We start from the raw sequence: 27,951 nt of genomic DNA, 5'->3' as shown, positions 1-27,951 counted from the left end.
GCGAAGACATTTTTCCTCATAAATGTCTTTGTGATTTCATAAAAATGTACTTGTCATATTGGTTCTAATTATCAAGACTGCTCCAAGATAGAGTCAGTCTCAGTTGTCTCTTTCATGTTTATCTATATGCATGTCATATTTTCCTTGGCAGATGACAAGCTCTGTGAGGGTAGGGACTGCCTATTATTTTTTTTATCTTTGTATCCCCAGAGCCTGGCAGTCTTGCAAACAGTAGGACTTTTACTGTTTGCTTCATGAGCAAATGTTAGAAAAAGACCTACCACTTTTTGATTGATGGATCCAGTTAACAGTATACCTTACATACAGGAGGTGTGAAACAGCTAATAACACTAGGATAAAATTTCCCTTCTCTCAGTCATAAACAGCAACAGCAGCAGCAATTTAATTCAAAATATCTTTTATTAGAAACAATTGAATTTCAAGACAACTGATTATCATTATCCTATAAATTAGCCTGAATTCCCTGAGCTCCATGGATTGGATAACACCAAACATCTGTTTAGAGCCAAAGCCTAACAAAAAGCTAGAAGAGCTATAACCACTGGGGCCAAATTTCATGACTGTTGTGACCTTTATAAGACCAGAGAATGGTTGTCAAAAGGAACGTCCACCCACCTTAGAGCTTTTAGCATATGTAATGGCCAACCTTCTAGTACCACCTCAGATTTGAAGATTAAAACATGTGATCTTAGAGCACTGCCTTCTCTGCTCATCGCGTCTGATTTAACTGTTTATGTTATAAGCCAATGATGTCTGTGCAAGGTAAGATCCTTAGTTATAAGTGGATGATTTTTTACTCTCAAAGGCAGTGTCAAAAAGTAAAACCCAGGATCAGGATACTAAGCCATCACAATTAGAAAAACATCCACACAGAGAAGGGATGCTGAGAAATACTATCCACTGCTACAAAGAGACATGATGGACTCTTCATGCAGAATGAGAGACTGGGCATGGCCAGTGTGGGAATTTGTTTTGTTTAACTGAGCACATTCATCACAAGGTCTTTCTTTTCCTTCTTTCTTCCTCAGAGAGAGATGTGAGGGGGAAGGGAGAGAAAAGTAAAAGTTTTAATTGAAAAACACCAGTTTTAAACACTAGTTTTAAAAATGCAAGACATCTGAATCATCATCAGATGAAAGCTAAGCTGGCCTTCACAAACACCCAAAGTCAGTACATCTATTGAACCAGTTAGAGAAATGGACTTCTTTATGAATTTTCTTCTTCTTCCACAACAGTAAAGGATTAAACAGACCTGGGCCCCTCTAGTTAGGACCAGCTGATGAGAAATTGTTCCCCCACCGACAAAGACACAGGGATATCCAGGATCTGAAAAAAGCAGAATACAACTAAGCTCAGAAACAAGGAATCCTCACATAGCAACTAAGAGAATACAGTGCTCAGACCCTTTTTGCTTCAGATACTTTTTGATGAAGACACAGCTATTGGGGGCCTATATATAAGGCTATTTGGAACTTCCTGGTTACCTCACTGCCTCAGTTTACCTATTAGTTCAAAAGGATAACACTTCTCTTTGTAGGGACTTAAAAAAAAACCCAAACAGACCTGTGATTTCATAAGTATGGGGGGCTCTTCATGAGTTTTCTCTACCAATTCAGATTAGCACTTTTTCTGCCACTCTGTGGTTGCCAAGTTGTCTGGGCCACCAAGAGGTTAAGTACCCAGGGTCACAGAGCCAGTATGTATCAGAAGTGGAATCTCCACCCAGGTCTTCCAGATTTTCCACGTCAGCTTTCAAATCACTATGCTAATGTGCCTCTTTCTCTAAGAATCTATCATTGTTAATTATTTTACTGCTTTGAAAATAAGGTGCTAACCATTTCTAATGCTACACAGCATCAACGCCACTCTCCTAGAAAGTCTAGGAGAAAGATTAGCAAGCAATTCACTAAAAATAGGGCTTGAGATATGAAGGCCATATTTCCTTCACTTCCCACCCCAGGGGTTAAAGATGCAAGTTAAATGTTTGCACAGTAAGATTTCCTGGTTGCCTCTGATGGAGTTTTAAAGCTTTCCCAGGCCTAGGTTAGCCAGGGTTTCTAAGGGTAGGTATTTTGGATAACATTTCCTGTTCTCTTCACATTTATCCTCTCTCTTCATGTTCTGATGGGAACTCTGAGAATATTTATAAGCTTTTCTTCAACCCTTGGAAACCAAACCCATCATAACGACTCTTTTTGCCATTCTTATTTGGACTCAATTCTCTTGCCTTGGTATCAGCGTTGTAGGAAAAGTCGAAGACTGGGACACCATTGGAGACAACCTGATGTGGGGTGCTGGTCATCCCTAGGACGGTCACTTTTCTCAATTTCAGGCTGGTGCTCTCACTGGTCACATGTACCAGATCATTGAGAACGACATTCTGTTTCAGGCAAGAGGAAGACAGAAGTGTTGATGTTAAGGGAGGTGGTTGTAACCAGGTACTTATGGAGTCAAACACCTGATTCAAATCTGAGATCTATCACTTACTAGTGACAATGGGGAAATCACTTAGCCTCCCATGGGGAATAATCCTTGCTCGGACCTCACCTGGCTGTTGTAGGGGAAATGATCTGTAAAGTATAATCTTGATCAAGATGGTGGGGCAAATCTCCAGAATGTTCCAGCACAAAGTTCTGATGCTTCTTCTTAGAAAGGGATAGGTCTACCCACAGTCCTTTACAAACTCTCTCTCTAAGAATTCTATCACTGTTAATTATTTTACTGCTTTGAAAATAAGGTTCCATTTCCCTCTTGGGGTAAACCTTCTCTGATGCTACTATTAAACAAGAAAGCTAATTCCAGACACCTGAAGTCACTATGTTAGAATAGTGATACATGATCACACCTGGTCAATCAATTCCACATTCTAGATTTGAGACCAGCACTCCCCCCTCTCCCCCGTCACAACTCCTGGCCTGCACTTCTGCAACTGCCTGATCCTAGTTCCAAAGACTCACTCACATTGTCAGCAAGGAACATGATTTGGGTATAGTGACCCCATTCCAGTGTACCAAGGCTCTCCCCATCATCCCAGAACAGCTCTCCTTGGGCCGTGCCACTTGAAGTTAAGGCCACTATCAAGGTCATCGGCTTATTGCGGGACTCTGTGGTGGTGAGGCCAGGATCCTAGTTACAGGGAAAGGAGAGAGATGCCTCATGAGATGCCTGGGACCCATTGCAATACACCAAGAACTAACAGGAAACCTACAGGACATGCAAGACTAGGGACTCCACTTCTTGAGCCCAAAAAGCCTAACTAGCAGCAATGGGTAGAAGGATAGCAATCCAAGGACAACTTTTCTAACAAGTTAACAGTTGCCTCAAAGTAGAACTGGATGCCTTGGAAAGCAGTGGGTTCTATTTAACTACCTTCAGGGGAAGACTGGATATTATAGAGAAAATTCTTGCCTCAGTTATGAGTTAGACTAGATAGCTTCTGAGGTCCTTTTCCATTCTGAGATACTGGCAGAATCAGATATGCACAATGCCTGCCTGGAAGATGGTAGATACTTAACAAACTGCTGATTTTTTCTATTAAATCTTAAGACTTTCTTCCCCCCTGCCTCTCTCTCCTCTCCTATCCACACTTCCCACAAAGCAGGCTGGGAAGACTCTATCAAGTCAGGATACAAGGACTTAGGTTTCTGCTGGTTTCTTCCTTCTCTTCCCCTCAACCCCCACCCCTTGAAAAAGGCAAAACTATAGAGGTTCTCCTACACTCTACCAGGCAAATGACTAACTGCCCTCTGGTCTAGTCTACCCACTCTGGACTGGTCATAATACTTTCTAACAGTGAAATCAGCTTGAGGTTATGGGAAAGTGTATGAGTGCGACACCATCAGGGGATGAGGCAATATGGGAAACACCATGAGCTGAATATAATTTCTACTCCGATTTCTTGGGCAAAGTGGAGGTGGAAAAGGATTTCATAGTGGTCCTGGCGATAAAGAGACCCAACTACTTAGAATCCATTTTGTACCTGCAGTGGAAGGATATACCCAGCCCGGAGGTGAACGTTGATCACTTCTAGCGGTGCAGGCAAGGTGAACCACTGCCCTTTGCTATGGATGACTGAGCCATGGAGAAAAGGAGATGAAGGATTAAGGGATTCCACTGGTACCTGGGAAGACAGAGATTAAGTCAACAAGGGGTTTAAGCACTGACAAACTCCCTGCCTCTATCAGGAACCTGTCTGATTCTCTCCCTGCCGATGAGGAGAGACCAAGTGCACAGCCTCTAAGTCCAGAGGGGCACAAAGGAATAATGTCTTTCCTGAAGTAGAGGAAAATGCTAATAATTCATCCTTCCAGGTACCACCATTTCCATCTGGCAAATGTGAAGGGACTTCCCATCTGAACCCTCTTCCTGAATTGTGAGAGAGGCTAGGGACTCTCTGAAATATCCACAGGAACTATAAAAGTTTTTAAAGGTAACAGATTCACCTCCAAAAGTGGGTACCATGTGCCTGAGGGAAAGTAGCCATTCACTTCGATCTTCCCAACTTCAAGTACTGGGGTAATGAGGACAGCTTCCCCCCACAGGAACTGTCGGTCTAGTGTCCAGGTGTTTCTGTCCAAGGGAAACCTATAAAAACAACAAGTCCAACTGGTATACTAAGGAAGAGAAGTATTGCATGAGCCAGAGAAACTATAGGTTTTGCTCACTTGGTAGCACGATACCCATATTTTACAAATGATGAAACTGGGTCTCAAACAGGGGAAATGACTTGTCCACAACTGCCTGGCTTGCTAGTGGCAGGGTGGAACATGATTTCTTGACTCCTCCTCTAAGGTTTTTTTCTATGAAACCTTACTAGGTTTAAGAGTAAATCAATTTGAGGTAAGTCAGCTTAAACTCTCCTTTAGAGGAAAATCAAAGCATTGAAAGGGGAAGATTACAGAAGTAGGGCCTCACAAGTTTGGGGGTCTGGTGTGAAATGGTGGCATGGTATTTTGCTGCCTGGAAGGTGAGGTAGACCCAGGGTCCAGAGGATAATAACTCTCCCAGGCCAAGGTAAACTTTGGGGCACTGAGGCTACACCCAAGAGGAAAGGGGAAAATGCGTACGGGCATGGTGGTGGTGGGGCTGTTTCAAAACCTTATGTTTAACTAAGTAAAAAAGCAATGAAAATGAGGAACCTGAAGGCTTATACGAACTGATGCAGAAAAGAAAAACAATATACGTGACTATACAAATATAAACAAAACTAATAATCAAACGTAACTGTACTATACTTGCCTTGACCAATTGAGTCTAAAGAAATACAGCTGGCCCCGTTTAGTGGAGGTACAAGGACAGCAGGTGCACTGGTGTACGCAGTGTCGGGTACAGTGGCTTTGTCAAGTGGGCTTGTAAAAATCTTTTTCTTTGTTACAAAGAACTGTTTGATGCAGGGAAGTATGTTGGGGAATGCATGTAGTGCAAAAAACCCCAAAAGTCACCTATCAGTATAAAAGGTGGGCAAGATATCTCCTGTTTCTAGGAGGTGGCCTAAATTTTTAGAACAGGAGTGAGGAATTGAAGTCCTTGCTTCCAGCAGTTCTGCTTTCCTGTTTCACTGATTCTGCCTAATAAATGTTTCTAAATTACATCTTATGCTCTCTACCTGCTCATTCAGTAGTTTGTCAGTGATACCACTCATGTCTGAACACAGCCATCCACACCAGGGACTTGCTATGCCATGATCAACCTTACAACATAGTTCCCAGGAACATGCCTTGTTGTAAAATGGCCATCAACTCTAACAGATATAGTCAGAAACCTAAAATGAGATAATAGAGCTCTTGATCGCAGGACAGCCTTGAAACCATGGTCACCCACCATCTATTCCCTTCCTCCTCAGGAATACTTACTCCAAAAACAGGGGTCGAGCCACAGTCTCTCCACGAGAATGGGCTTTGTGGAACAAGGTATAGAGATAGGGCAGGAGCATGTAGCGCAAGGTCAAGGCTCTCCTCATGGCCTGCTGAGCCTCTTCACTGAACACATACGGCTCCTGGGGCTGTAAGGAGGAAGCAGCAAGGAGCAGGTACAACCCTCCTGTCCCCAAGTCTCACTGACATCTCTGTCCCAGAGCAGTCCTCAGATGGAGGGGGAATGCAGAGACAAGTCACTTAAAGAGCCTTAGGAGTCCCTGGAGGTAGAATGAGCTGGTGGCCAAGCTATGTTTACTTATTTGTACAAAGAACTCAGCACCCACATTCCTCCAGCTTCTCCAAGCTGAGTATCACCAGTAGAGAATCCACCCTCCAGAGCTAAAGCAGACTGCCAGATGCTATCACCCAGTCATATTTCTCCTCTATACATGGGAAGCTAAAGCCATGGAAGTCTAGCCAAGTAGGGAAACCTTCTTTCCAACCCCCAAAGTCTCTTGGATTCTCCAGACTATACTTTCAGGTCTCAGGCAGATATGGAGGAAGTAAAGCATATGAAAGCTTTTCAGGCCAGGCCAGGCTCTCCTGTTGTTCAGCTGTTTCTCACTCAGGTCCTACTCTCCATGACCCATTTTGGATTTTCTCAGCAAAGACACTGGAGGAGTTCACCATTTCCTTCTCCAGCTTATTTTACAGATGAAGAACTAAGACAAACCAGGGTTAAGTGACTTGCCCAGGGTCATACTGATGCCAGATTTGAACTTGGGAAGATGAGTCCTCCTGACTCCAGGCCTATCACTCTATCCACTGGGCCACCGAACTGCTCTTACTTTTCTTACCTGGTTATATCTGTGATTGTGGTTCCGCATGAAGGGATAGAAGGCCCCCAGCTGGGTCCATCGCACACATAGTTCTTCTGAAGTATTGCCCAAGAAGCCACAGATGTCTGCTCCCACCAAAGGTACCCCATACAAGTTAAAGAGTAGCACCTCTTTGGGGAATAAGAAAAAAAAATTTAGGATAGCGTGCTAGAGTTGTTCAAGAGAAGAACTGTCTCATTCCCAAGGACATCCATAGTAGACTGCCTCCCCATCCACCCACTAGAGAAAGTAGGCACATAATGAATGTTTATCTAATGAACTAATCCTCATTAAGACCTGAAAAAAGAGACAAAGTATTATCTCTTTCTCTCTCAATCTCTCTCTTACATTCCATCCCCCCCTCCTAGCCCCCCCTCCAAATCCCCCCAGCCCCTTCCCAATAATTACTAATAAGGTACTTATCCTTTGCAGATAGATGACTTATAGTGAGTAGAACAGAAGAAAGAAGGGTTATTTTTGGTCACAACTGGCCTCCCTTGTGAACTACGAGATGTTGTTGTGAGATGGGTGGTCAGAAAAAGGTACATTCACAGTCTGATGTTACGGACAGTAAATATGAAACTAACCATTTGGAGATTATACCTATGACCCCAGACTTGCTAGTACATACTTTCTTTGTTGTTGATAGTCAAGTCTGACCCTCCATGATCCTAGTTGGGATATTCTTGGGAGAGATACTGGAGTGACTTGCTATTTCCTTCTCTAGCTCATTTTACAGATGAGGAAACAGAGGCAGAGTTAAGTGACTTGCCCAGGGTCACACAGCTAGTAAGTGCCTGAGGCCAGATTTGAACTCAGGAAGATGAGTCTTCCTGATTTCAGGCCCAGTCCTCTATGCATTATGGTACCACCCAGCTGCCTACCTATTTCCTAACCTCCACATTAAATGAAACTTGAGAGAGCCAGTTGTTAGCTTGGGAGTTTTGGGTGGAATTCATAAGGCAGTAGCACAGGACAATAATGATAATAATGATAATAATGATGATAATGATGATAATGATGATGATGATGATGATGATGATGATGATGATGATGAAGAAGAAGAGAACAGAGCATGGTCATTCAGCTGGTTGGAAGGTAGGGAAGGGAAGCAGACTCAGCCACTGAAGGTCACCGTCAGGTGTAAAGACCTTCTTGCCTTGAAATCTATTGCTGCTCATGAAAGCTGTATCTGTTTTGCCCTATATCCTGAACCATCTAAGAAAACAAAACCACTCTGGCTGTTTATTACCACACAACAGCCAGGTGGGCAGAATGCTGCTTTCCAAGGACCAAGGCCACTTACCCTGCCTAGGAGAGGCTTGGAGCTTCCAGCCTTCACTGCACCTCAGTTTAGAGATGTACTCTCCCCTGTAACAAATCAACTAAGAAAAAAAAACCTCAACTCTCCAATATTGCCAAGTACCCAGGGAATCGGAATCTGTAGTCTATGCTGCTACATCAAAGCATCTAAGAAAGAAAACATATTATTTCACCCTTCCATAACCATAATGCATCTTGACACTAGCCCTTTCACTAAAGGACCAGAGCCTCAGACTCAGACACCAGAGTTGACCAGGAGCCAAGTTCACACTCCATGTGAAGTCACTCTCTGGGGCCCCTACATAGTAAATGGTTATTAAAAAAACATTTGTTGAGTTGGACAGAGTAGCTTAGTAGGGTACAGAGTAGGTAGCAACACCAATTTCCTGGCCCTGGTATGCCAAAAATTGTGACTGAAAAATGAGATGAAATAGACAAAAAGGAAGCATCTAAGAAAAAAGGATTTATTTCTTGTCCATTTCCCTCTAGGAATTCATCTGGCAGCAACAATTTGGAAGAAGCATTAGCAATAATCCATGCTTGGTTTGCTCTATTATAAAAACTCATCTCTAGGAATGAACTGGAGCAAAGAGCAAAGCTCTCTATTACTTAGATCTTCTGGAAAACTCTATGAAAACTTTGATAAGGCTTGAATTACAGCTCTTTGTTTTCATCACAAAATGATTATTACAGTGTACAAAATAGTGGGCTATGTATTAGAATGTATGAGTTTAAATTTTAGTTAAAATAGTAATTAACCAGTGATATGACTTGGAGCAAATCATTTCATCTCTCTGGGCCTTGGTTTCCTCATTTGTAAAATGAGGTATATAGATCTCTAATCTCTCTTCTAGATCTAACATTCTGTGAATCTGTCACAATAATGAATAACATTTATATAACCTGTGGGTATCTTTCATGCCTATAACGATCCCAATTAAGTACTTCTTTTCTGAAGTAGTACCTCAGTTCCTAAAGATAATGATTTTTTTGCATCCTGGGCAGAGATAAGAAAAATCAGAAGTTTTGTTCAGCCTTGCTTACCATTCCACCTAGCCAATCACTTCCCTACAATCTCTGGGAACTGAAAACTGAAACATCATTGGCTTGCTTCAAAGAGAGAAGCTTTTCTGTGTAGAAAAAGAAAGCTCATGTGTCTTCTTTAGCTCACCATGAGCCACCCTCCCTCCCAGCTCATCTGAGACCTCAGAAACTCTGGGTTTCCCAGAGAAATGGCAGAAAATTTAAGATCCAGAGGAATCAGAGCAATCTCATTCTAGCTCTAGCCCTCCCAAAACTTCTGCTGGTTGCAAAGAATACCCTTCAATAAACCTATTAGGACATATAGATTGTGTGTGACTTTTTTCTTTTTTTCCCCTGGGTGTAGCAGTTACGTGATTGCAAAATCACTCACGTAGGTGGCAGCTGCTGCTAAATGCAGGATATAATACAAAAGAATTTAATTAACTGACTTTCCAATTATTGTTATAAACCCCAAAGTAATCCTAACCCATCTGGTGAGGTAGGTACAAGTGTAATTGTATCCAATTTACAGATGAGGAAAATGCGGCTCAGCAGGCTCAGTGTCTTGCCCAGACTTACACGGTTATCAAGTGGCCAAGGTGGGATTTGAACATAGATCTTCTTGTCTCTAACACTAGTGTCTATGCCATGCTGACTTTCAGACTGGACTAACCTTCATTCTCTACTAAAATTAGATCACTTTCGCGGGGTTGAGGCATGATTGTTCTGTTGGTAGCCCACAGTCACACCTGTGTCCATCACCTAAGTTTCAGCTGGTCCTGTGATTACAGAAAGACTTTTAAGGGGGTTAGTCCCCAGGGTGTGGAACAGATAGGACTGCAATGTGGGAATGAAGGGATGCTACTGATCAGAGGTCACACTGGCCAAAATAGTGGCAAGATTAGGAAGGTTTCTTTGTTTCATTAGGCACTAGTGATGTGGTTACTGGAAACCCAAGTCAAAATATAAAAAGCACCCACCAATCTGGTTGCCTTGGTCCTGGTAGATCCTTATCTCCCTGTATCTATGATTCACCCGCCACAGTGGCTTCCCTTGGGAGGAACCAAGGGGATCAAAGGATCATATTCTTGCCTTGTGCCTGACAACTAAAGCCTTCTAAACTAAGTAAACTTCTTCTTTTATAACTCCTTGCTTGAGCTAGGAGCAAGATCAATCACATTACATCCCAGGCCATCTCCAGTCATCCTGATGAATATCTGGCCACTGGACCCAGATGGCTCAGGGGAAGAAAGTAAGGCTGGTGACCTTGCACAGCCCTCCCTCACTCAAATCAAAGTCAAGTGCAAGTCATGTCATCATCTTGATGTCATGAGAATGAAGGACAAACACAACAACCTCAAGACCTGAGGCTGGGATGTCTAATGGCAACCATTAGATAAAAGCTCCCCAGGAAAGTCCCTTGGCTTCTTACCTGGCACAGAATAGTACAGCTGTTCCCAGCTGCTAAACACATCTCCAGTCCAGTGGCCAGCATAATGGCCATGGCCAGCAAAAGTAGATCTTGATATCACAAAGGGGCGCTTCCCCCGGATCTTCACCAGGGCACTGTTAAGGGAAAGGCATGTTTGAGAGTGGGGTTCCAATTTATTCCCAGGATCTCCCTCTGTGACTCTCAGTATGAATCAATATACCTGAAATCCAAACTTTAGATGTTATAGACTGAGTCCCTGCCTTATCTTTTCCCCATAATTCATTCCCAAATTCAGGACAACTCCCCTGACAAAAATAAATGTAACCTCAGACTAAGGTACACTGGTGGCACATAGAATGAAGGTATTTTTTGGATTATGTTAGTTCTACCTAGGAAGAAGAGTGTCCTACATGGCATTTCCATATAGGAAATATCTAAGTTCATAGACAAGATCATAGATGTGATCCAGTCTAACCTCTGAACCCATTCTTCCTCTACAACATTCCTACATGTGTTAATTTGAAGAACAATGAGTCACCCCACCTCACAGCCTGATTAGGAAGTTCCATTTTCAACTTCTAAGGAAAAACAGACCTATTACTTTTCCAACCAATGTGATAACCCAGCTGAACCAGCAGGCGGGACTTTCTAGCCTGAGGCGAGGAGCTGGGAAAGGGTGGACAGCACCGTCTACTTCTCTTAACCCTAGGCTACATACTTATGGTATTAAAGGGACAAGGAAGAAGCACAGGGGGTGGTAGAGGGGTTGGGGGTCAGCGTTTCACTTACTCATGGGAAGCAATAGCTTCAGTCAGCCCATACAGAGTGTGAAGATTGTAGTGGGAAGAGAAGTACTGACGGCTGGAAGCACAGATGGTTGCTGCCCTGAGGGTGCCTCCAATCACACCTGCAATGAGAAAGCTAAAGGATTCCATACTGCCTGCACCTCACAAACTGGGGCAAGTCCAAACTCTTGCCAACTTTGGACACTATCCACCAACTACCTCTCCCTGGCTCCTTTGGTTTTGGCAAAAAGCTCCCAAGTCCTCTTTCTATTTAGGAGTGTTGCTGTTGGTCTGTTTCAGTCATGCTCAGTTCTCTGTGACCCCATATGGGGTGTACTTGGCAAAGACACTGGAGTGATTTGCCATTTCCTTCTCTAGCTCATTTGACAGATGTGGAAACTGAGGTAAACAGGGTTAAGTGACTTGCCCAGAGTCACAAAGCTAGTAAGTGTCTGAAGCTAGATTTGAACTCAGGTTTTCCTGACACCAGACCTAGTGCTCTATCTGCTGTACTACCTCATTACCTTCACCCAGGAATTAAAAGGCAATCTATAGGTGAGCAGTTTAAAGCTCTCAGCCAGCCGAGCTCTTCACCTCCCATCCCTCCCTCACTCAGACTATTCTCTATAACTTTTCAGGTTATCTAATGTTGGTTAAAATCTGTTGGCAGCTGGATAGGGCAGTGAATAACCAAATAACAACAACTGGTCAGATGGACAGAGCCTGGGTACCTAAAGATCCTCAGCTGGGGAGGGAGGGAAGATGATTACCTGGCACATAGGGAGGGTTTTCTAGATCATTGTTGGGGCAACCTTCCACAGAGCCTGCTACAAAGTTAGATGGCTCATTCATGTCCTGGAAATACAGAAAAGCTTTAGGAAGCATCACAACAGCTACCCAGGGATGGGGATAGTGGGGAGGGCCAGGAGTGAGGGGTAGGGGAGCAAGGGTGTTAAATGCAAACTCTAATACAATTAGCAGTTCAGAACAGTGAATGGGGTGGAAAAGGAGAAAAAGTCAGGTCACTTACAATCCACATGCCATCAAAGGGCACTTGAGTGTGGAACTCCTCCACCATGTCATACCACCAATCCTGGGTATGGGGGTTGGTGAAATCAGGGAAAGCTGTTTCCCCAGGCCAAACCTGGAAAGCAGAGGAGAGAGAATGGGAGCATAATGGCAAGCAAAGTAGGATCTTTTGCTGTTTTTGTTTTAGTATAATCAAGTACCTCTGACTGAATCTCGCTTTTATCAACCAAGAGTCTCTACTAGGAGTAAAGTACAGAAACAAGAGCTTTTTAAACTAGAAACAGTACATGTTTTTGTATTGTTAATTATTTTATTGTGATTAAAGAAGATCTTCCCTACCCATTAATGGGCCCATTAAATTATCTGACATAGCAATACATACATCATAGACCAAGAGACAGATTCAACTATCTGACCATTATATGCATACGTAGTTACTAGAGTGGGAAGCACCAACATCTCAGTTTTCAAAGGGGGGAGGGGGGGCTGCTTAGTGGCTTCCCAGAGTCTCATCTGGCACACAAAGCTTCTTCCAAAAACTAAGTTAGTTAATTACTATTTTAACTAAAGGTTAAACTCATACATTCTAATGTCAGACAATCGGAAGCATATCTGTTGATTTTGATTTCTCTATTTTTTCTGAAGTTCAGGGTGCTGACTTTTTCCCTTGAACTAACTGAATGATACATGTGCTTGATTAAAGTGATTGTTGACCTCTCAAACGTTGCTTTCCTTTTAGAAAAGCAGATCAAAGAACCTGTGATAGCAGGCCCCCCTGTGTATGTCATGGTAGTTCACTTGACTGCTTAGCCTGGCATCTTTAAAGGGCTCTGTAGAGTTCTTTTAAAGGAAGGCACAAAGTAACGTCAAATGAGGCACTACGGGTCTAGAGATGGCAAGTTATTCCCTCCAGGTGTGTAGCAGAGATAAAAGTCCACTCTCTGGGCCTGGACTTAATAGTTTTCTCTCCCAAACTTGTGCCCTTCAAGAAATGGATCCCCTGTATTAGGGAGCCATGGTTGCTTGCTAAATACAGGTTATGACTCAGATTTCCATACTTCATCATTGTGATCATAAGTATTAACATCTAAATCTGCTCATTTTTCTATACCACCACACCCTTCCCATTGACCTTAAATCCCCATGTTCTACTCCTGCCCCCATCCTAGCTTTCACCTTTCCAATCAGAGGCTGCCCCGTCTCATTGGTGATGAACACTCCTCTCTTCAGGCCTTCATCATAAGGTCTGTAGCTCCCAGGGGGACCAGAGCTACTGATGGCTGGATCCTGATGGAGACAGAAAGAGGGTGGTTCATTTCATATGGATGTGATGGAGAATGGTCAGAAGCCTTCACGTTATTTCCTTGGAGAAACGGTCTCTCCAAACCCTTCCCCTCCCTTCTGAAATGGCAGCCCTTAAGTCAGAACTCAGTGGGACTCAACACCATGATGTGCCTCCCCATCCCAAGGTCCTTAAAAGATCCCAATCTTCTCAAGTAGTCATCTAAGGCACGACACATTTATTCAAACACCAGTGGGAGCTAGTAACAGTGCTGTAAGCAGCCTTCTCATTTGATCTTTTTAGCAACCCCAATTATTCCCATTTTACATATGAGAAAACTGAACAAGAAGTTGAAAATTACTTGTTCAGAGTCACATAGATAATAAATGTCACAGACAGGATTTGAACCCCAGTCTTTATGACACCAAGCCTAGCATTCTCTCCATTGAGCCACCTTGCTTTTTCCTCCTGACCATAGAGAGCAAATTAGCTATAATCATAATGAGAAACCCGAGGTCCGAAGCAGAGGTAATTCCAAGCATAACAGCCAGAGCCAGAAGCCAATGCCTTTGACATCAGGCCAGTGTTGAGATTCTTGACTCTGGGTGACCCATCATCAGTTCTGTTGTCTTGTCTTGTCAACAAGATTATTACTAGCATATTGTGCTTGAGGCATCAGTAACAGCCTAAGAAGGTAACCTGGGGGGAAGAGGGCAATTAAGGGGAAAGTGATGCTATTTGGAGGCTGTATCTCGATAAATTTCCATATTATCCAGTGCCTTAAAAATTTCTCCTTTTCTCCATTCTCCATTAGAAAGGAGGAAAGAGAAGAGTTCATGCTGATCCTAGTGAGACACTCTGAGAAAAAGCTTAGTGGTATGAAAAGGGTGAAATGATTTACTACCATGAGGTTTTGGAGTGACCAGAGATTTCTTCAGTTTAGATAATTAGAAGCTGTAGTACAGGCTTCTACACACTTCATTTATACAATATACAACTTCCTGAAAAGTTATGTGTAAGGTCAAGATATTGTAATTCGAATAATATTTAAAGAATTTAATTATAAAAGCATCAGTTTTACACACATGAAAGTACCCCAAAGAACACTAAAATCTATTTGTTTCTCTGTCGAGAAAAAGACTGGAGGGATTGGAACAGATGACCTCTATGGTCCTTTCCAACTCTGAAATTCTATAATCCTTTGACCCCCTTTCCTGGTTTTTGTTAATAAACAAAAATGCACTAATAAATAGTCATAATTAGTGTCTGCATGCTATTAGTGTTCTTTTCCTCTTAATATTATCATGTATCAACACAATTTGTATAACTTGACATTTTAAAGTTACATGTGATTCTATCATGAAAATAAACCATAGTCTTTGTTTATCCATTTTCTCTAATGTTGAGAACTTGGGTTGTTTCTAGTTTTTTGCCATTGGAAATAGTGGTACCATTTGCACTTTTGTATACATTATTATAAATAAATTAATTAATAAATCTGTATAAATTATGTGTATACTCCTTGGAGTATATAGTTGCCAAAGTACAACTCTTTTTGACTTCAGTCAAAGGGCTTGAAATAGTTCACAGGGAATAGATTGCTATTGAAAAAGAATACCATAACAAAATTTCCAACTAATTTACAAAATGAATAATCACCACTAATTTTCACCAGGCATTTTTGCTTAAAGTGAGGCATGACCACACTACATTTTAAAAAATTTACTGTGGTTCTCCATTCTCAGATTTATGGTTACTGTGATCATGGGAAGAACTAGATGAGTTTTGTAAGAGTTTGCAGATTTCTGAATCTCTAGGCATGGTACAGAGCTATAGTCTCTGCCTTTGAAGAATTAATATTCTAAAGATATCTCTGAAATGTTGCATACAACATCTAAAAGGACAGGCAACAGTAGGAAAAGTTCTGGATTTGGGGGACCTGAATTTGAATTCCAGTTCTGTTTTATAATATCTGGGTATTAAAGGGGATGACATTAAGCAAAATCACTTAAATGCCCTCGTCCTCAAATTTTCTTATCTGTAAAATAAAAAGATTAGACTAAATGACCTCTAAGGACATTTCCAGCTTTAGAGCTATGCTATTATGTTTAATAAATGGCTCTCAGTGATGATGAAATGGTAAGAAAGAGAAACTAGAAACTTGAGCATTTCCCTTTCTTAAAGAGGATGATTAGGAAGGATGTGTGATGAGGCACTGGGATTGGGAGCGGGGGGAGTAGAGGAGGTATGGCGAAAAGAGACAGAACTCACCACAATCATGATGTACCGCCGGCCACTCTGATGAAACTCCTGCACCATGGCTGGATAGTCCCAGAAGTTGTCCTTGTTGAAAGTGAAGTCCCTCCTGGCATCCATATAATCTATGTCATTCCACTGGACATCCTACAGGAAAACCGTGGTGGTCCAGTTTGCTGGTGGTGCTAGTGAAAAAGCTTCCCAGTCCTTTACTACCTCTACTACCATCAGCCTATCTTTGGGGTCCCTATGGATTCATTATTATTTCTTTCTACTCCAAGACATCCCTGGGAACCCAAAAGAGGACTTACTAGGGGAAAGTTGGCTGATGTCATATTCTTTACCACCTGTCGGGTGACAGTGGTGGAGGAGTAGCCCCATCGGCACAGGTGGAAGCCCAGACCCCAGTAAGGTGGCATAAATGGGTATCCTGCAAATCAACAGCAAAACTTCACTGATTCCGGGCAGGCAGCTAGGTGCAGATAGAAAGAAGAGAGGAGCAGGGGACTGAAGACTTCCTCTCCAAATTTTTTCACTCTGCACTGCATATCAACACTGTGTGAGCCTGTTGCCTTGTCTACGTTTCACAGGGGAGGCAACTGAGGTGGAAACAGGAGACATCTCTTGTCCTTAGAACACCAAGTCAAGTAAAGGGGTGGAAGTGTAATAAGAAAACAACAACATAGACTCCTCAAGTTATGCTGAATGAACCTCCAAAAGACAAAGTTTCCCTTTGCCCTTGATGATCAGTGGTAGTCAAAGGACTAGCAGTCATTCCAAGGCCTTCCATTTTCACAGGCTGTTTCACCTGTTCACAGGGTGTAACATAATAAAGGAACTGAAATAACCCCTGCCTAGTGTTATACCTCTTATAGATGCTGGAACCTCCCATCTAGCTAGAGTCTTCTGATGTTGATCTGTGCTGGGGGAAGATGGAGGACCCTCAATAACTATTCCTATTGGGCTTTTATGAAAAAGGACTGGGGCAGATAGGGAGCCTAGAGAGGAGGTCCTACCAACAACTTCCAAGTACTGCTGAACCACATTCTTTGGCTCTGGTCCCAAGAAGACGTAGAAATCCAGTATGCCTCCTATTGCCCTCCAAGTCAGGGCAGGTCTTGGCTGTAATACTACATCTGTAAAGGAAAGCAGTCCTGAGGATTTAGCAAGCACCTGGAGACCACAGTCCCCCAGAGGAGAAGAGTCTCCACACCTGATAGCTTAGGTTTCATCTTATGGTATCTCAGAGGCCATGGTCATTACCTCCCTCATGGACTCACTCTCTTGAGAAGAAAACTGAAAAACTCTTGAGAAGAAAGGCAGAAATACAGAGAATGAAGAACAAGAGGGTGATCTGAATCTCACTGGCTCAGTGGTCTGTTAGATAACCTGAATTTTTTAGTCTCTTCCTGGATGGGAAAGAACAGGGACAGTCCCTGAGTGTCTCCATCACACCCAAAACTCCCTCTTCTAATAATATGTCACAAATGAGGTCCCTGAACATTCCTCCTACTTCTGGGTGGAAAGTAATCCCCCACACAGAGTATATGAATTATACTGAGCAGCAAAGTCCTTCTCTTATAAACATATATGTTTATACGTATGTATATATGTATGCATATAAACACACACATACATACATATATATATAAAATACAAAAGACCTTTTCTTATAAATGCCCCAAAGCACTTCATACACATATTCTTATTGATCTTCAACATCACAAAACAACTGAGAATAGAGAGGTTCATATCCAATTGATAAAAGAAAATGGGGCAAAGAGGGAATGAGCTGGCCAATAAGAACAAACAGTGATGTGGAGTTAGGGAGAATTAGGAAGAGAAGCCAAGATATATAACTCCTGCTCCAATGCACCAGGAACACTCCCAAGGAATGGGTAGGCATATAATTCTAAGCTTTTCCCACCCAGAGACAGACAGGCTGTGGGTAACATAGAAAGGGTGCTGGCTATGGAGTTTTGGAAGACACCCGGTTTGAGTTCCAGCTCTGCTACTTAATGCCTATTTGACCTTGAGCATTTACATGGATCTTAGTTTCTTCATCTGTAAAACTGATGGAGGGGAGTGGGGTTGAACTGGATCAGTTCTTAACCTTTAGGTCATGGATTCGTTTGGTAATCTGGCAAAATCTATGGACTCCTCTCCTGGAATAATGTTTTTAAATGCATAAAATACATAAGATTACAAAGGAAGCCAGTCATATTGAAAAAGCTATCAAAATATAAAAAAAAAAAAACCCAACTTAAAACTCGCCAGAAATCAAAAATGTGGACCCTAGGTTAAGAACCCCTAGACTAAATAATCTGAAGCACTTTCTAATTCTAAATGTATGATTTTACCAAAAGTCCTCAATTACTTACCCATGGCATTGCTGTTCAGCAGGAAGACCCCATGGGCCAACCCTCCATCCTCCAGGCATAGGTAGAAAGGGTGAGAACCATAGAGATTGGCCTCAGGCTAGGACAGAGAAGTTGCCAGTATTAGTGCTTGCCTAACCAAATTCTGCTGAAATCCTATCTCCTCCCCCTAAACTAATTAGAAAAGTGACTGTGATTACTTCACCAAATGTAGCTATACTTTCATGAGATATTTTGGCTGTGCTTGTTTAATGACGGCAAAGCAAAGATTTGGGTACATAGTATCATAGTTAAAAAGAGTTTCTCCTGATATCTGGGAACTTATTCTAAGTCTCTCATTTGCTCTAAGTGCATAACAAAGACTTCTTGGTGGAGGTGATGATGTAAGCTTTGCCTCCTGGCCACTGCTGCTGGTTCTTATTCTGAAGGATGAGTGATGTCCTACCACCTCTAAAATTCCAGTAGTGTTATTAAAGGGCCAAAAAGGAAATTTCCACTTAGGTTTTGGCTAAGTACAGGATGCAAGAGACAGAGCTATGTAACTATTTGTATGAACAAGTTCAGGGGGGATGAAAGGCAAGTCAGATATGAGTCAACAGTGTGACATGGCAGTGAAAAAGAGCTCATTATCAGACCCCGGTAAGATGACATACATAGTTATCTTACAAACTGACACCCAAAACTCTCTGAATGTCTGGAAAGGGAAAAAGAAAGGACAACGGGATTGGAGAGGAATTTCCTCTAGAAATTCTCTAATTAGATGCATTGATAGATGCATTAATAGATGTATAGTTTCTAGTAAGTGGGAGATGGTTGCTCCATTCCTTCCTGTGTCAAATCAAATACTTAATGTTATATTTTCCAACTCAGAAGTTAACTGATAAACTGGGTGCATCCAGAGAAAGATGATTGGGATGGCAAGGGAACTGGACACTATGCAGTACGAGGATCTGTTCACAAGGTGAGAACTTTCTGACCCAAGGTAAGAGAAGATGGGGCAGGAGATACAGCAAGTATCTCAAAGCACTGTCAGATAGAGGAGGGATAGATAACCTTGTTCTGGCAGAAAGGCAGATTTTAGAATCAATTCCTATTGTGTTGGAGACACTGTATTAGATCTTGGGATAGAAGGCACCTGCTTACTTCCTAACCATTAGAACTATCCCAAAGTGGAATGGATGGAAGAGCTTCAACAGGCATTGGGGTTCCCCATCACCAATGGATGGCCACTTGTGAAAAACAATATGGACACAATTCCTGTTTAGGAATAACTTAGAACTAGGATAACCTCCGAGAAAGGTCTTAAGTTTCACCAGACAAAGGAGTCCATGACACACACAAAAATGCTCAGCTCTAGTGAAAGGAAGAGGGACTGCTTCTACTCAGTCACTCCCATCAAGTATTCTTGAACTGCATCCAGCTGTGTACTCTGAGGGCTGTGTGAGAAAGCCATCATTATCCTTTGGACCCCAGTCGCTCTGTTAGAATCTAAGTGGAAATTTCTTCTTAGATTCTACCAGAATTAGCATGGTCTACAAACATTGGATGGGGAAATGTGTGGCTAGATAATAGCTCATGTAAAAGAGAGTAGAAGTTTTTAGGGGACTGAAAACTCAATTTAAGGCAATAGTGAGTCAGAATAACAAAAAAAAAAAACCAAACAACAAAAAAAACCCCATGTGATCTTAGGTTTAGAGAAGTACAGTGTTTACTGTCATTGAGCAATGGGCATTCTATCTCTTCTTCCCCTCCTAATGTCTGTTCAAACTGAAAAAAAAAGAAAAAGAAAAGAAAAACATCTTTCCTTTCATGACTCTCCCCATTTACCTCAGGTGCCATGTCTCTGTTCCAGAAGGTGATCTTGGTCCAGTTGGTGTTGAGTATTAGGGGGGTCTGGTGCTCCCCAAGGCCAGTGATATATGGAGAGGGGAGAGAGGTAGTAATCTGGAGAAACTGGTCAGCAAAGAATAGGGGAGCAATGGTTGTATTCAGTCTGCCAGGGAGAGACCAAGATTTCCTATTACACCATCTGGTCCACAGAAAATCTCAAGGAAAACAGCAAATCTGACAGTGACCTGCATACACTGGGGGAAATGTTCCCAAAGGGTCTATGGGGGAAACACCCTGTTTATCCTTTTCCTACAATTAAGAGAACAGCAGTAGCCCAAGTCATGGGACACTGCAAAGGACTCTGGCCTCAGGGGCATGTGGCAGAGTTTTCTGGGAAGCTGTTTCACTTTGTCTGTATTACCCTTTAGATAGGTCACATTCTTCCCAGTAGAGCAAATTACAGATAACTCTCTGATAAAAGAAATTACACTTGTTCAAGCACAATGCCTCATTTACCATTCTTGACACTGGGATTAGCAGAAGCTAGATGGGGTCGCAAAGGCTGCAGTGACCTCAGCCTATGCAGACTGGGCTATCTGTCTTAGTTGTCAATTCCCCTCGTGACATCAGGGAGTCAAGCACTCCTATTTATTAAGCTAGGAGATAGTGCTCTTTGAGAGTTTTCACCTTTAAGAGAAATGACTGAGGTGACAACTCCTCTCCCTTCTGGCTTTGTCTGGAAACAAGAAACTGGATATAATGACTTCTTGAAAACCTGCTCAACTCCAGAATCCATAATCTAATTCTATTCCAAGAATGAACAAAATTCTTTTTGAACCCTACTAAGACACAAGGCTTATTCTCAGGACAAAAACATCTCGTGAGAAGATACCAGTCAATAAAAAAAAAATAACAAATTGGGCAGACTTGAGGGGGGAAAGAGAATGGGGAGAGCATAGGCAGCTAATTGTATGTAAGAGGGAAAGGAATATTCTTCTGTGGCTGTCCTTACTTACCGTGCACTGCCGATTTAGTAGAATAAGGATACCTGCTCTACTCTTGCCTTTTTGCCTCTCCTGTATGCAGACATCCCCATCAACCCCCAAAAAAGTGCCATAGAACCTAGCATTGAAGCTATGTGCTCAGAGGGGGACACACCATCCAGCAGTTGCATAGTAGGAGATAGAGGAGTGACTGAGGAAGCAGACACACGAAGTCCAAATATATATAGAGAGAGCAGTCATTTGAGGCTGGAAATGACTTTGAGAAGCACAACTTTAGGCAGCAGAGAAGAGAGCTAGCGAGAGATCTATCCCTGGCTGGAGAGGGACGCTGTAAAATGCAGCAGATCTTGAGAGACCACCTGAGCAACCCAGTCCATAGAAACATTTAGCACTAGCGAAAGCTTTGCAAGGATTCCACCAGCAAAGAAAAGGCATCATGACCTTGCTATTTTAAAGCTGTCAGTTGCCTTGGTCACATGTGTGAGTCTTAGTACCACAACAGTACTCTTAAGTTTATGCCAACTCTCTTTCCATAGGCATTGTGTACCCCTGGTTTCTGGGGAGGAATGTTTTATAGCTTCTGTAATTTATTAGGACATTTGCTAAGATAAATAACTTTGTCAAGAGCTGTGTCTATTGGCTGACTATTAATACAAAAGCCACCAATGCAGAAATAATAAGCTGTAATAATAGCAGTACATACTCACAGGATCCCTTTCCTCCCCTCCTCAGAAATAAAGGGTATCAGTTGCCCTCTCGGGACTCAAACTATGAGTTTGAGTGCATGTTATCCCAGAGCAAATGTTACACTGGGAAGAAGTCATGTCTCTGGAAGATGAGTTTAAACTTATGCCTTCAACTCTCAGACACTTCTGGTGTGAATCTAAGGATGTGGCCTGTCCAGCAGTTATATAGGCAAAGTAAAACAGCTTCCCCAAAGAAGTATGCCACATACCCCTGAGGCCAGTGTCCTTTGTGGTGTCCTATGACTTGGGCTACTCTTCTCTTATTTTTAGAAAAAGGACAAACAGGCAGCTTCCCCTACAGGCCCCAGGGCACACCTAAAGGGAACCCTTATACTTCTGACACCTCTGGCAATGGCTGTCATCGGAGGAGTAGTGACAACAAGAACCTCACATTCATGTAAGTTTCAGAGGTCTGCAAAACACTTTGATCAAAGCAACTCTACGAAGGAGGCAGTGTAAGTATTATTATCCCACATATCATTGTAGACAAAGCACTGGGCCTGGAGTCAGGAAGGCCTGAGTTCAAATCCATCCTCACTTACCAGCTGTATGACCCTAGGCCAAACATTTAACCTTTGTCTGCCTAAGTTTCCTCAATTGTAAAATGAGGATAATAACAGCACCTAGCCCAGAGGGTTGTTTGAGGCTCAAATGAGATAATATCGGTAAAATGCTTAGCACAGTGCTTGGTGCATAGTAGACAATAGAATGTTTATTCTCTTCCCTTTTGGTAATCCCCATTTTACAAATGCAGAAACTGAGTATCTCGGAGGCTAAGGAAACTGTCCAGGGTCACCTGTTTAGTCATTTAACTGTGTCTGACTCTGCGACCCCCTGTGGATAGTCTTCTGGCAAAGATGCTGGAATGGTTTTGCTCCTTCCTTCTCCAGCTCATTTTACAGATAAGAAAACTGAGGCAAACAGGGTCAAGTGACTTACCCAGGGTGACGCATCCATCACAAGTATCTGAGGCCAGATTTAAACTCAGATCCTCTTGACTCTAGGCCTGGTACTTGCCACCTGGCTACCCATGTTCATACAGTTATTAAATATCTGAGCTAAGATTCAGTCCCATGTCTTAACTTCTCTGGGCCTCAGGACTTCATCTACAAAAGGAGGCATTGGACTAGATGACCCTTCAGATTCCTTTTTGCTCTAAATCTTATCATCCCAGTTCCAAAGTCCAGCACTATCCACTACACTATACTGCCTTTCACACTTCTAGGTCTGCAGTCAAGGAGAAACAAATGAATACTTACAACACCATTCCATTTGATTTTCTAGATATGACCAAACCAAAGGGATCGTTCTCAAATGCCACATTGTAGAGCTGAGAAGGAGCCTTGCTATTGACTTTAGGGGTTTCCATGGGAACCTCATAACGATGATTGGCAGGATCCTTTATCTAAGAGAAAAGGAAAGAAGAACTATAAGTACAAGTCACAGACTCACTGATGAGCAGGCAAATGCACAGTGCTAATCCCAAAACCCATTCCCTAAACAATTACAACCAGTACACCTACTCTACCTCAAATCTGAGTTTCCACCTACTGTAAAATGCAGTCGGCCTTCTGTCTCCATCCGGACCTCCAAATGCAGGGTTAGGATGTCCTTAGGGAAGAAAGTAGGCACTGCACGAGTCAGGGTGGCAGTGTAGCCTGTCTTTGTGGTGGTAAGGTTCTTCAATTTGTAGCTGGGATAACTGGGTGGGAAGAAGCACCACGGCTTCCCTATCTGAGAGAATCCTTGCTGAGCCACTGGGACATAGCAGCAGCCTCGGGCCTCACACTGCTCCTGAGTGAGGGTCTTTTCTGGAGCACAGTCAAACCGGTAATCAGGGGAGATGTCACACTGCAAAGGAGCTTCAGCAGGGCTTCTAGGAGAACCCTGATGGGGCCGGGCCCAGGGCTTCCCTGTTGCCTCCTGGCCAGCTCTGTAGGTGCCCTGTTGCCCTGAGGAGATGTCTCTGTGTTCTCTGAGAACCACAACTGATACATGGAGAAAGGAAGCCCCCAGGAGAGCAGTGAGCATTAAGACGGCAGCAACGCAGCCTCCGAGAATCAACCATGGCAAGCGCCAGGGACATGGAATCCCTTCCACAGCCATGACTTACACCTGAGATGGCTAGACTATTTCTAGATGCAGTTGTGTAGCCTGTTGAGACAGAGAATTAATGAAAATTTGATAGCATGAAGGAGCTAAGGCCAACTCAAAGGAAAGTAAGCTTGATTCAATAATTACTGATCCACAGACATTTTCTTGGAATCTCAACACATTTATCAACTTCTAGACAAAGATGCTAGTGGTCTTGACTTTCCACAGTGAATAAATGAAGAAATAGAGGCATCAGTTACAATGATTTGCTCAAAGGCCAAGATATAAGTGAGGAGAATGAAGGTAAGGAAGACAAGGTAAGGGAAACAAGGAAGACTAGTAAAGGTTAACATGAAAAATAAGTCAAAGTAAGAATAACAGGGTGTTTTAGTTGTAGGACAGAGGCCAGTAAGATCAACAAACAATTAATAATAATAGCTCAAATTTACATAAAATATTTATATTACAAATGTATTATATATCTTAATAACTTTTACATAAATATAGGGCTTTAACGTTTGCAAAAATACCTAATGTAAGCTTAACAGTTACCTGAGACACGCATAATTTCTATTTTACAAATGAGGATGCTAAAACCCAAAGAGATTTTATTCTTGGTCATATAGTTTAATAAGTGGCATTCTGACAATAATAATGAGTCTTCCCGATTCCAGGCCCAGCATTCTATCCACTGTACCACCTAAGTGCCTCTGTAAAATGGGGATAACAGCACCTATCTCCTAGGGTTGTTGGGAGGATCAAATGAGATAATAATTTTAAGGTTCTTAGCACAGTGCCTGGCACATAGTAAGCACTATATAAATGTTAGCTATTATGGTTAGTATTACATTAATCTGACCATGTCCCTCTCCTGCTCAAAATTCTTCTCACGGCACTACACTGCCACAAGGGTGAATTATATATTCAGTTTGGCATTTAAAACCATCCAGTCTGGTTCCAGCCTACTTTTTCAAAGTCATTTCAAATTATTCCTTTTTAGTCACTCTGCATTCTAACAAGAGTCTAACTTGCTGGTCTCAACCTGCACATTCCATTCCCTGTCTCTAGACCTTTGCACAGGTTATCTGTTCCCCCTGCCCAGAATGTATACTTCTGTCTCACTTCAGCCTCTTGGAATCCCTGGTTTCCTTCAAGGCATCTCCTCAGAGGCATCTCCTACAGAAAGCCTTTCTTGATAGAGGACTGAGTGCCTTCGAGGCATGGGACACACCTTGTACAAGGGTCTGAAGCTGGGAGATGGAATATTGTATATAAGAAACCCCAAGGCCAGCCTTCCTGGAACTAGTATATGTGAAGGAGAGTAACTACAATGGAACTGAAGGGTGATTAGGAGAGATCAGCAAAAGCCTGGGACTGGAGAGGGCACTAGAACCAAATCTTGAAGAAGACATATTCTAGAAGACAGTGAAAGTGGACACTCCAGGCACTGATGCAAAGACAGAGATAGTCGACAGAAATTCTACTATGAAGAACAGCAAATGGTTGAAATACATAGTAGGATTATTATGGATGTGGGTGGGAGTTCATGTGAAATTACTCTGGAAAGGAAAGCTGGAGCCAGATTGTGAAGACTTTAAATATTAAATGGAGGAGTCTGTATATGACCTGAGACTAGCTAAGAGGGAACCAGTCCCTGGAGCTTCATACTGGAGTAAGGAAGGGACTTCAGTCAATGGACATTTATGAAGCACCTACTATATGCACTCCTACAGTATGCTAAGCAGAGGGGATACAAAAAGAGGCCAAAGACAGTCTCTGTCCTCAAGGAGGTCACAATCTAATAAGACAAGAAGCAAACTAGCGTGTGTTGTTGGGCCATGTCCAACTCTGTGATCCCATTTGGGATTTTCTTGGCAAAGACAGTAGACAGATTTGCTATTTCCTTCTCCAGCTCATTTTACAGATAGAGAACTGAGGCAAACAGGGTTAAATGGTTCCCCCAGAGTCACACAGACTGAGACCAGATTTGAACTCAGGTGTTTCTGACTCCACACCCTGTATTCTATCTACTGGACCCAAATATGCACATATGTGAAAGAGAAATAGGAAACAGACAAGGAAGGCCCTAGAATTAAGAGGGGTTGAGGAAGGTTTCCTGTAGAAGACGGAATTTTAAAGGAAGCCACGCCGGTCAGTAATGGAACAGAGAAAGGAGAGAGTTCCAGCCATGGGGGGCAGTCAGAGAAAATGCCCAGAGACCTAGGGTCTTGTTGGTGGAACAGTCAGTAGGCTACGTCCCTGGATGGCAGAGTACAGGGCAGGATGAAGGCATAACAAGATGGGAAAGAAGGAGGGGCTAGGCTAAAAGAGGGGTCACTGAGGTTACCGAGTTGGGGGTGGGGGTTAATATGGCCAGACTTGGGCTTTAGGAAGATCACTTTAGTGGGCGACTGGAGGATGGATGGGGGGGGGGGGGGGGAGGGGAGACGTGAGGCTGGCAGCCCTGCCGGGCTGCTGCAATAGTCCGTATGATGGTGGCGGAGTCAGAGGAGAGGTGGTGCTCACGGTGAGACACAGCAAAGGTGCCAGGCTGCACTGGGATGAGGGGCAGGGGGCACCGCGGGTGCCTCGGGGTGCAGGCAGAGAACGGCGTGGCCCTCTACGGCAAGAGGGAAGTGAGAAGGGGGAGGGGCTCGGGGAAAAGCTCAGTTTCGGGACACAGGGAGTCTCGGACAGCTACTGGACATCGGTCCGATGGGTCCGGAAGGCAGCTGGAGGTCGGCAGGCAGGTTGGGGCAGGAGCCTGACTTTAGGAATTTCGGCTGTTGGGGTTAGGGTTAGGGATGGGGAGAGAGGAGGCAGGGGCGCAAGCCAAGGCAGCGGCGGGAGGGCAGGGGATGGGGAGGGAGCGGGCAGCGGGGGGAGGGCAGGGGATGGGGAGGGAGCGGGCAGCGGCGGGAGGGCAGGGGATGGGGAGAGGGCGGGCAGCGGGGCAGCACCAGGGAAGTCCAGCGCAGTCCCGGCCCGCACTCCAAACCTGACGGGTCCAGGAGCTCGCCCGCACGCTCCTCTAACCTCGCTTAAGGCGTCTCCCAGAGCGCTCCCGGGGGCAGCCCCGCCCCTCTCCAGCCCAAGCCTACCACGTGACCCCGACTTGCCGTTCTCTTCTCCTTTCTCCTCCCCCCCACCCACGTGACGAATGGCCGGCCTGCTCCGGTCTGGTCACGCGCAGTGACGACCCCCGCGAGGAGGGAGGCTTGCTCCCGGGCTCGTCTCCCGGCCACTCCGCTGCCTATCGCAGGCGGGGAGGGCTGGCCGGAGGCCTCTCACGCTCTGGCACCCCGTTAGCGCTGCCTTTCTGCCCCACCCCCCCCTCCCGGGCGGCCTGGCGCCCGCAGGCCTGGGCGTCGGGACCAGCCTGCCTCAGTTAGTCCGGGACTCGTTGCCTTCCTCCTCCGGCTTTGCCTAAGGGAGCGTGGCTCCGCGGAGAAGGACCACAATAACGGGGCGGGGCGGGGCGGGTGTATCCTTGTTATTCTGGAGAGGCGTGGCTTTGGGAGCCCTGAGCGTGCGGGGGCTGATTACCCAACCGGGGGTGTGGGTGCCGCTAAGCGCCGCACCGAGCCTCCAGTGTAGCACTTCGAAGAACGCGTGTGCGCAGCAACATTCAGCGGTTCTCTACGTGCAGTTCAAGGCTTACGGTGGAAACAGAAAGCCCCGGCCTGGCGGGGAAGGGCCTTCCAATCTAGGCGGGTGTTTGTGAGGGGGCGGGGTCCGCTTCTCTTCTTTTATTGGTAGCGGGCTCTCCCCGGGGTGGGAACTTGGACCACCCAGCAGCAATTCCCCGCCACTTAAAAGTCTAGGACAGAGAAGTTAAACGAGGTGCCCAGGCTTGCGCCGGCATCCTGGGTTCCTTCTCCGGCTTGGAAGACCACGCCCAGAGGAATGATGACATCACTCGCCCCGGACTTCGAGTGAGGAGGGCTGTGCAGCTCACCGGCCTCACGTTCTCCTCCTGAGCCATCTGGGTCCAGGGGCCATCAGGGTGCCATGG

The 27,951-nt window shown here is 44.0% G+C and overlaps 1 protein-coding gene across 5 annotated transcripts; it reads right to left on the bottom strand.

Moving 5' to 3' along the window:
- Positions 1-401: 401 nt before the first annotated feature.
- On the bottom strand, positions 402-27,639 carry GAA (alpha glucosidase). Of its 5 annotated transcripts, none has more exons than XM_072645232.1 (20): positions 27,518-27,639; positions 23,394-23,996; positions 23,102-23,247; positions 20,090-20,255; positions 18,266-18,362; positions 16,901-17,020; positions 16,196-16,314; positions 15,900-16,031; positions 13,523-13,633; positions 12,348-12,461; positions 12,088-12,172; positions 11,322-11,439; positions 10,533-10,666; positions 6,734-6,885; positions 5,874-6,022; positions 4,464-4,605; positions 4,001-4,141; positions 2,983-3,147; positions 2,249-2,401; positions 402-1,347 (listed from the first exon to the last, which is right to left on the bottom strand). In XM_072645232.1, the coding sequence occupies exons 2-20, from the start codon at positions 23,946-23,948 to the stop codon at positions 1,288-1,290; spliced, it is 2,859 nt and encodes a 952-aa protein (XP_072501333.1). In that variant the 5' UTR covers positions 23,949-23,996; positions 27,518-27,639; the 3' UTR covers positions 402-1,287. The 5 variants fall into 5 exon arrangements, with proteins under 5 accessions (XP_072501333.1, XP_072501331.1, XP_072501332.1 ...); XM_072645230.1 differs by lacking the exon at positions 27,518-27,639 and adding an exon at positions 27,056-27,165; XM_072645231.1 differs by lacking the exon at positions 27,518-27,639 and adding an exon at positions 26,973-27,038.
- Positions 27,640-27,951: the final 312 nt, after the last annotated feature.

The sequence above is a fragment of the Notamacropus eugenii genome, chromosome 2 (genome assembly GCF_028372415.1).
Source record: "Notamacropus eugenii isolate mMacEug1 chromosome 2, mMacEug1.pri_v2, whole genome shotgun sequence".
Taxonomy (NCBI): Eukaryota; Metazoa; Chordata; class Mammalia; order Diprotodontia; family Macropodidae; genus Notamacropus; species Notamacropus eugenii.
Note: the sequence above shows the minus strand (reverse complement) of the source record. Positions and strands in the feature narration are given on the sequence as shown.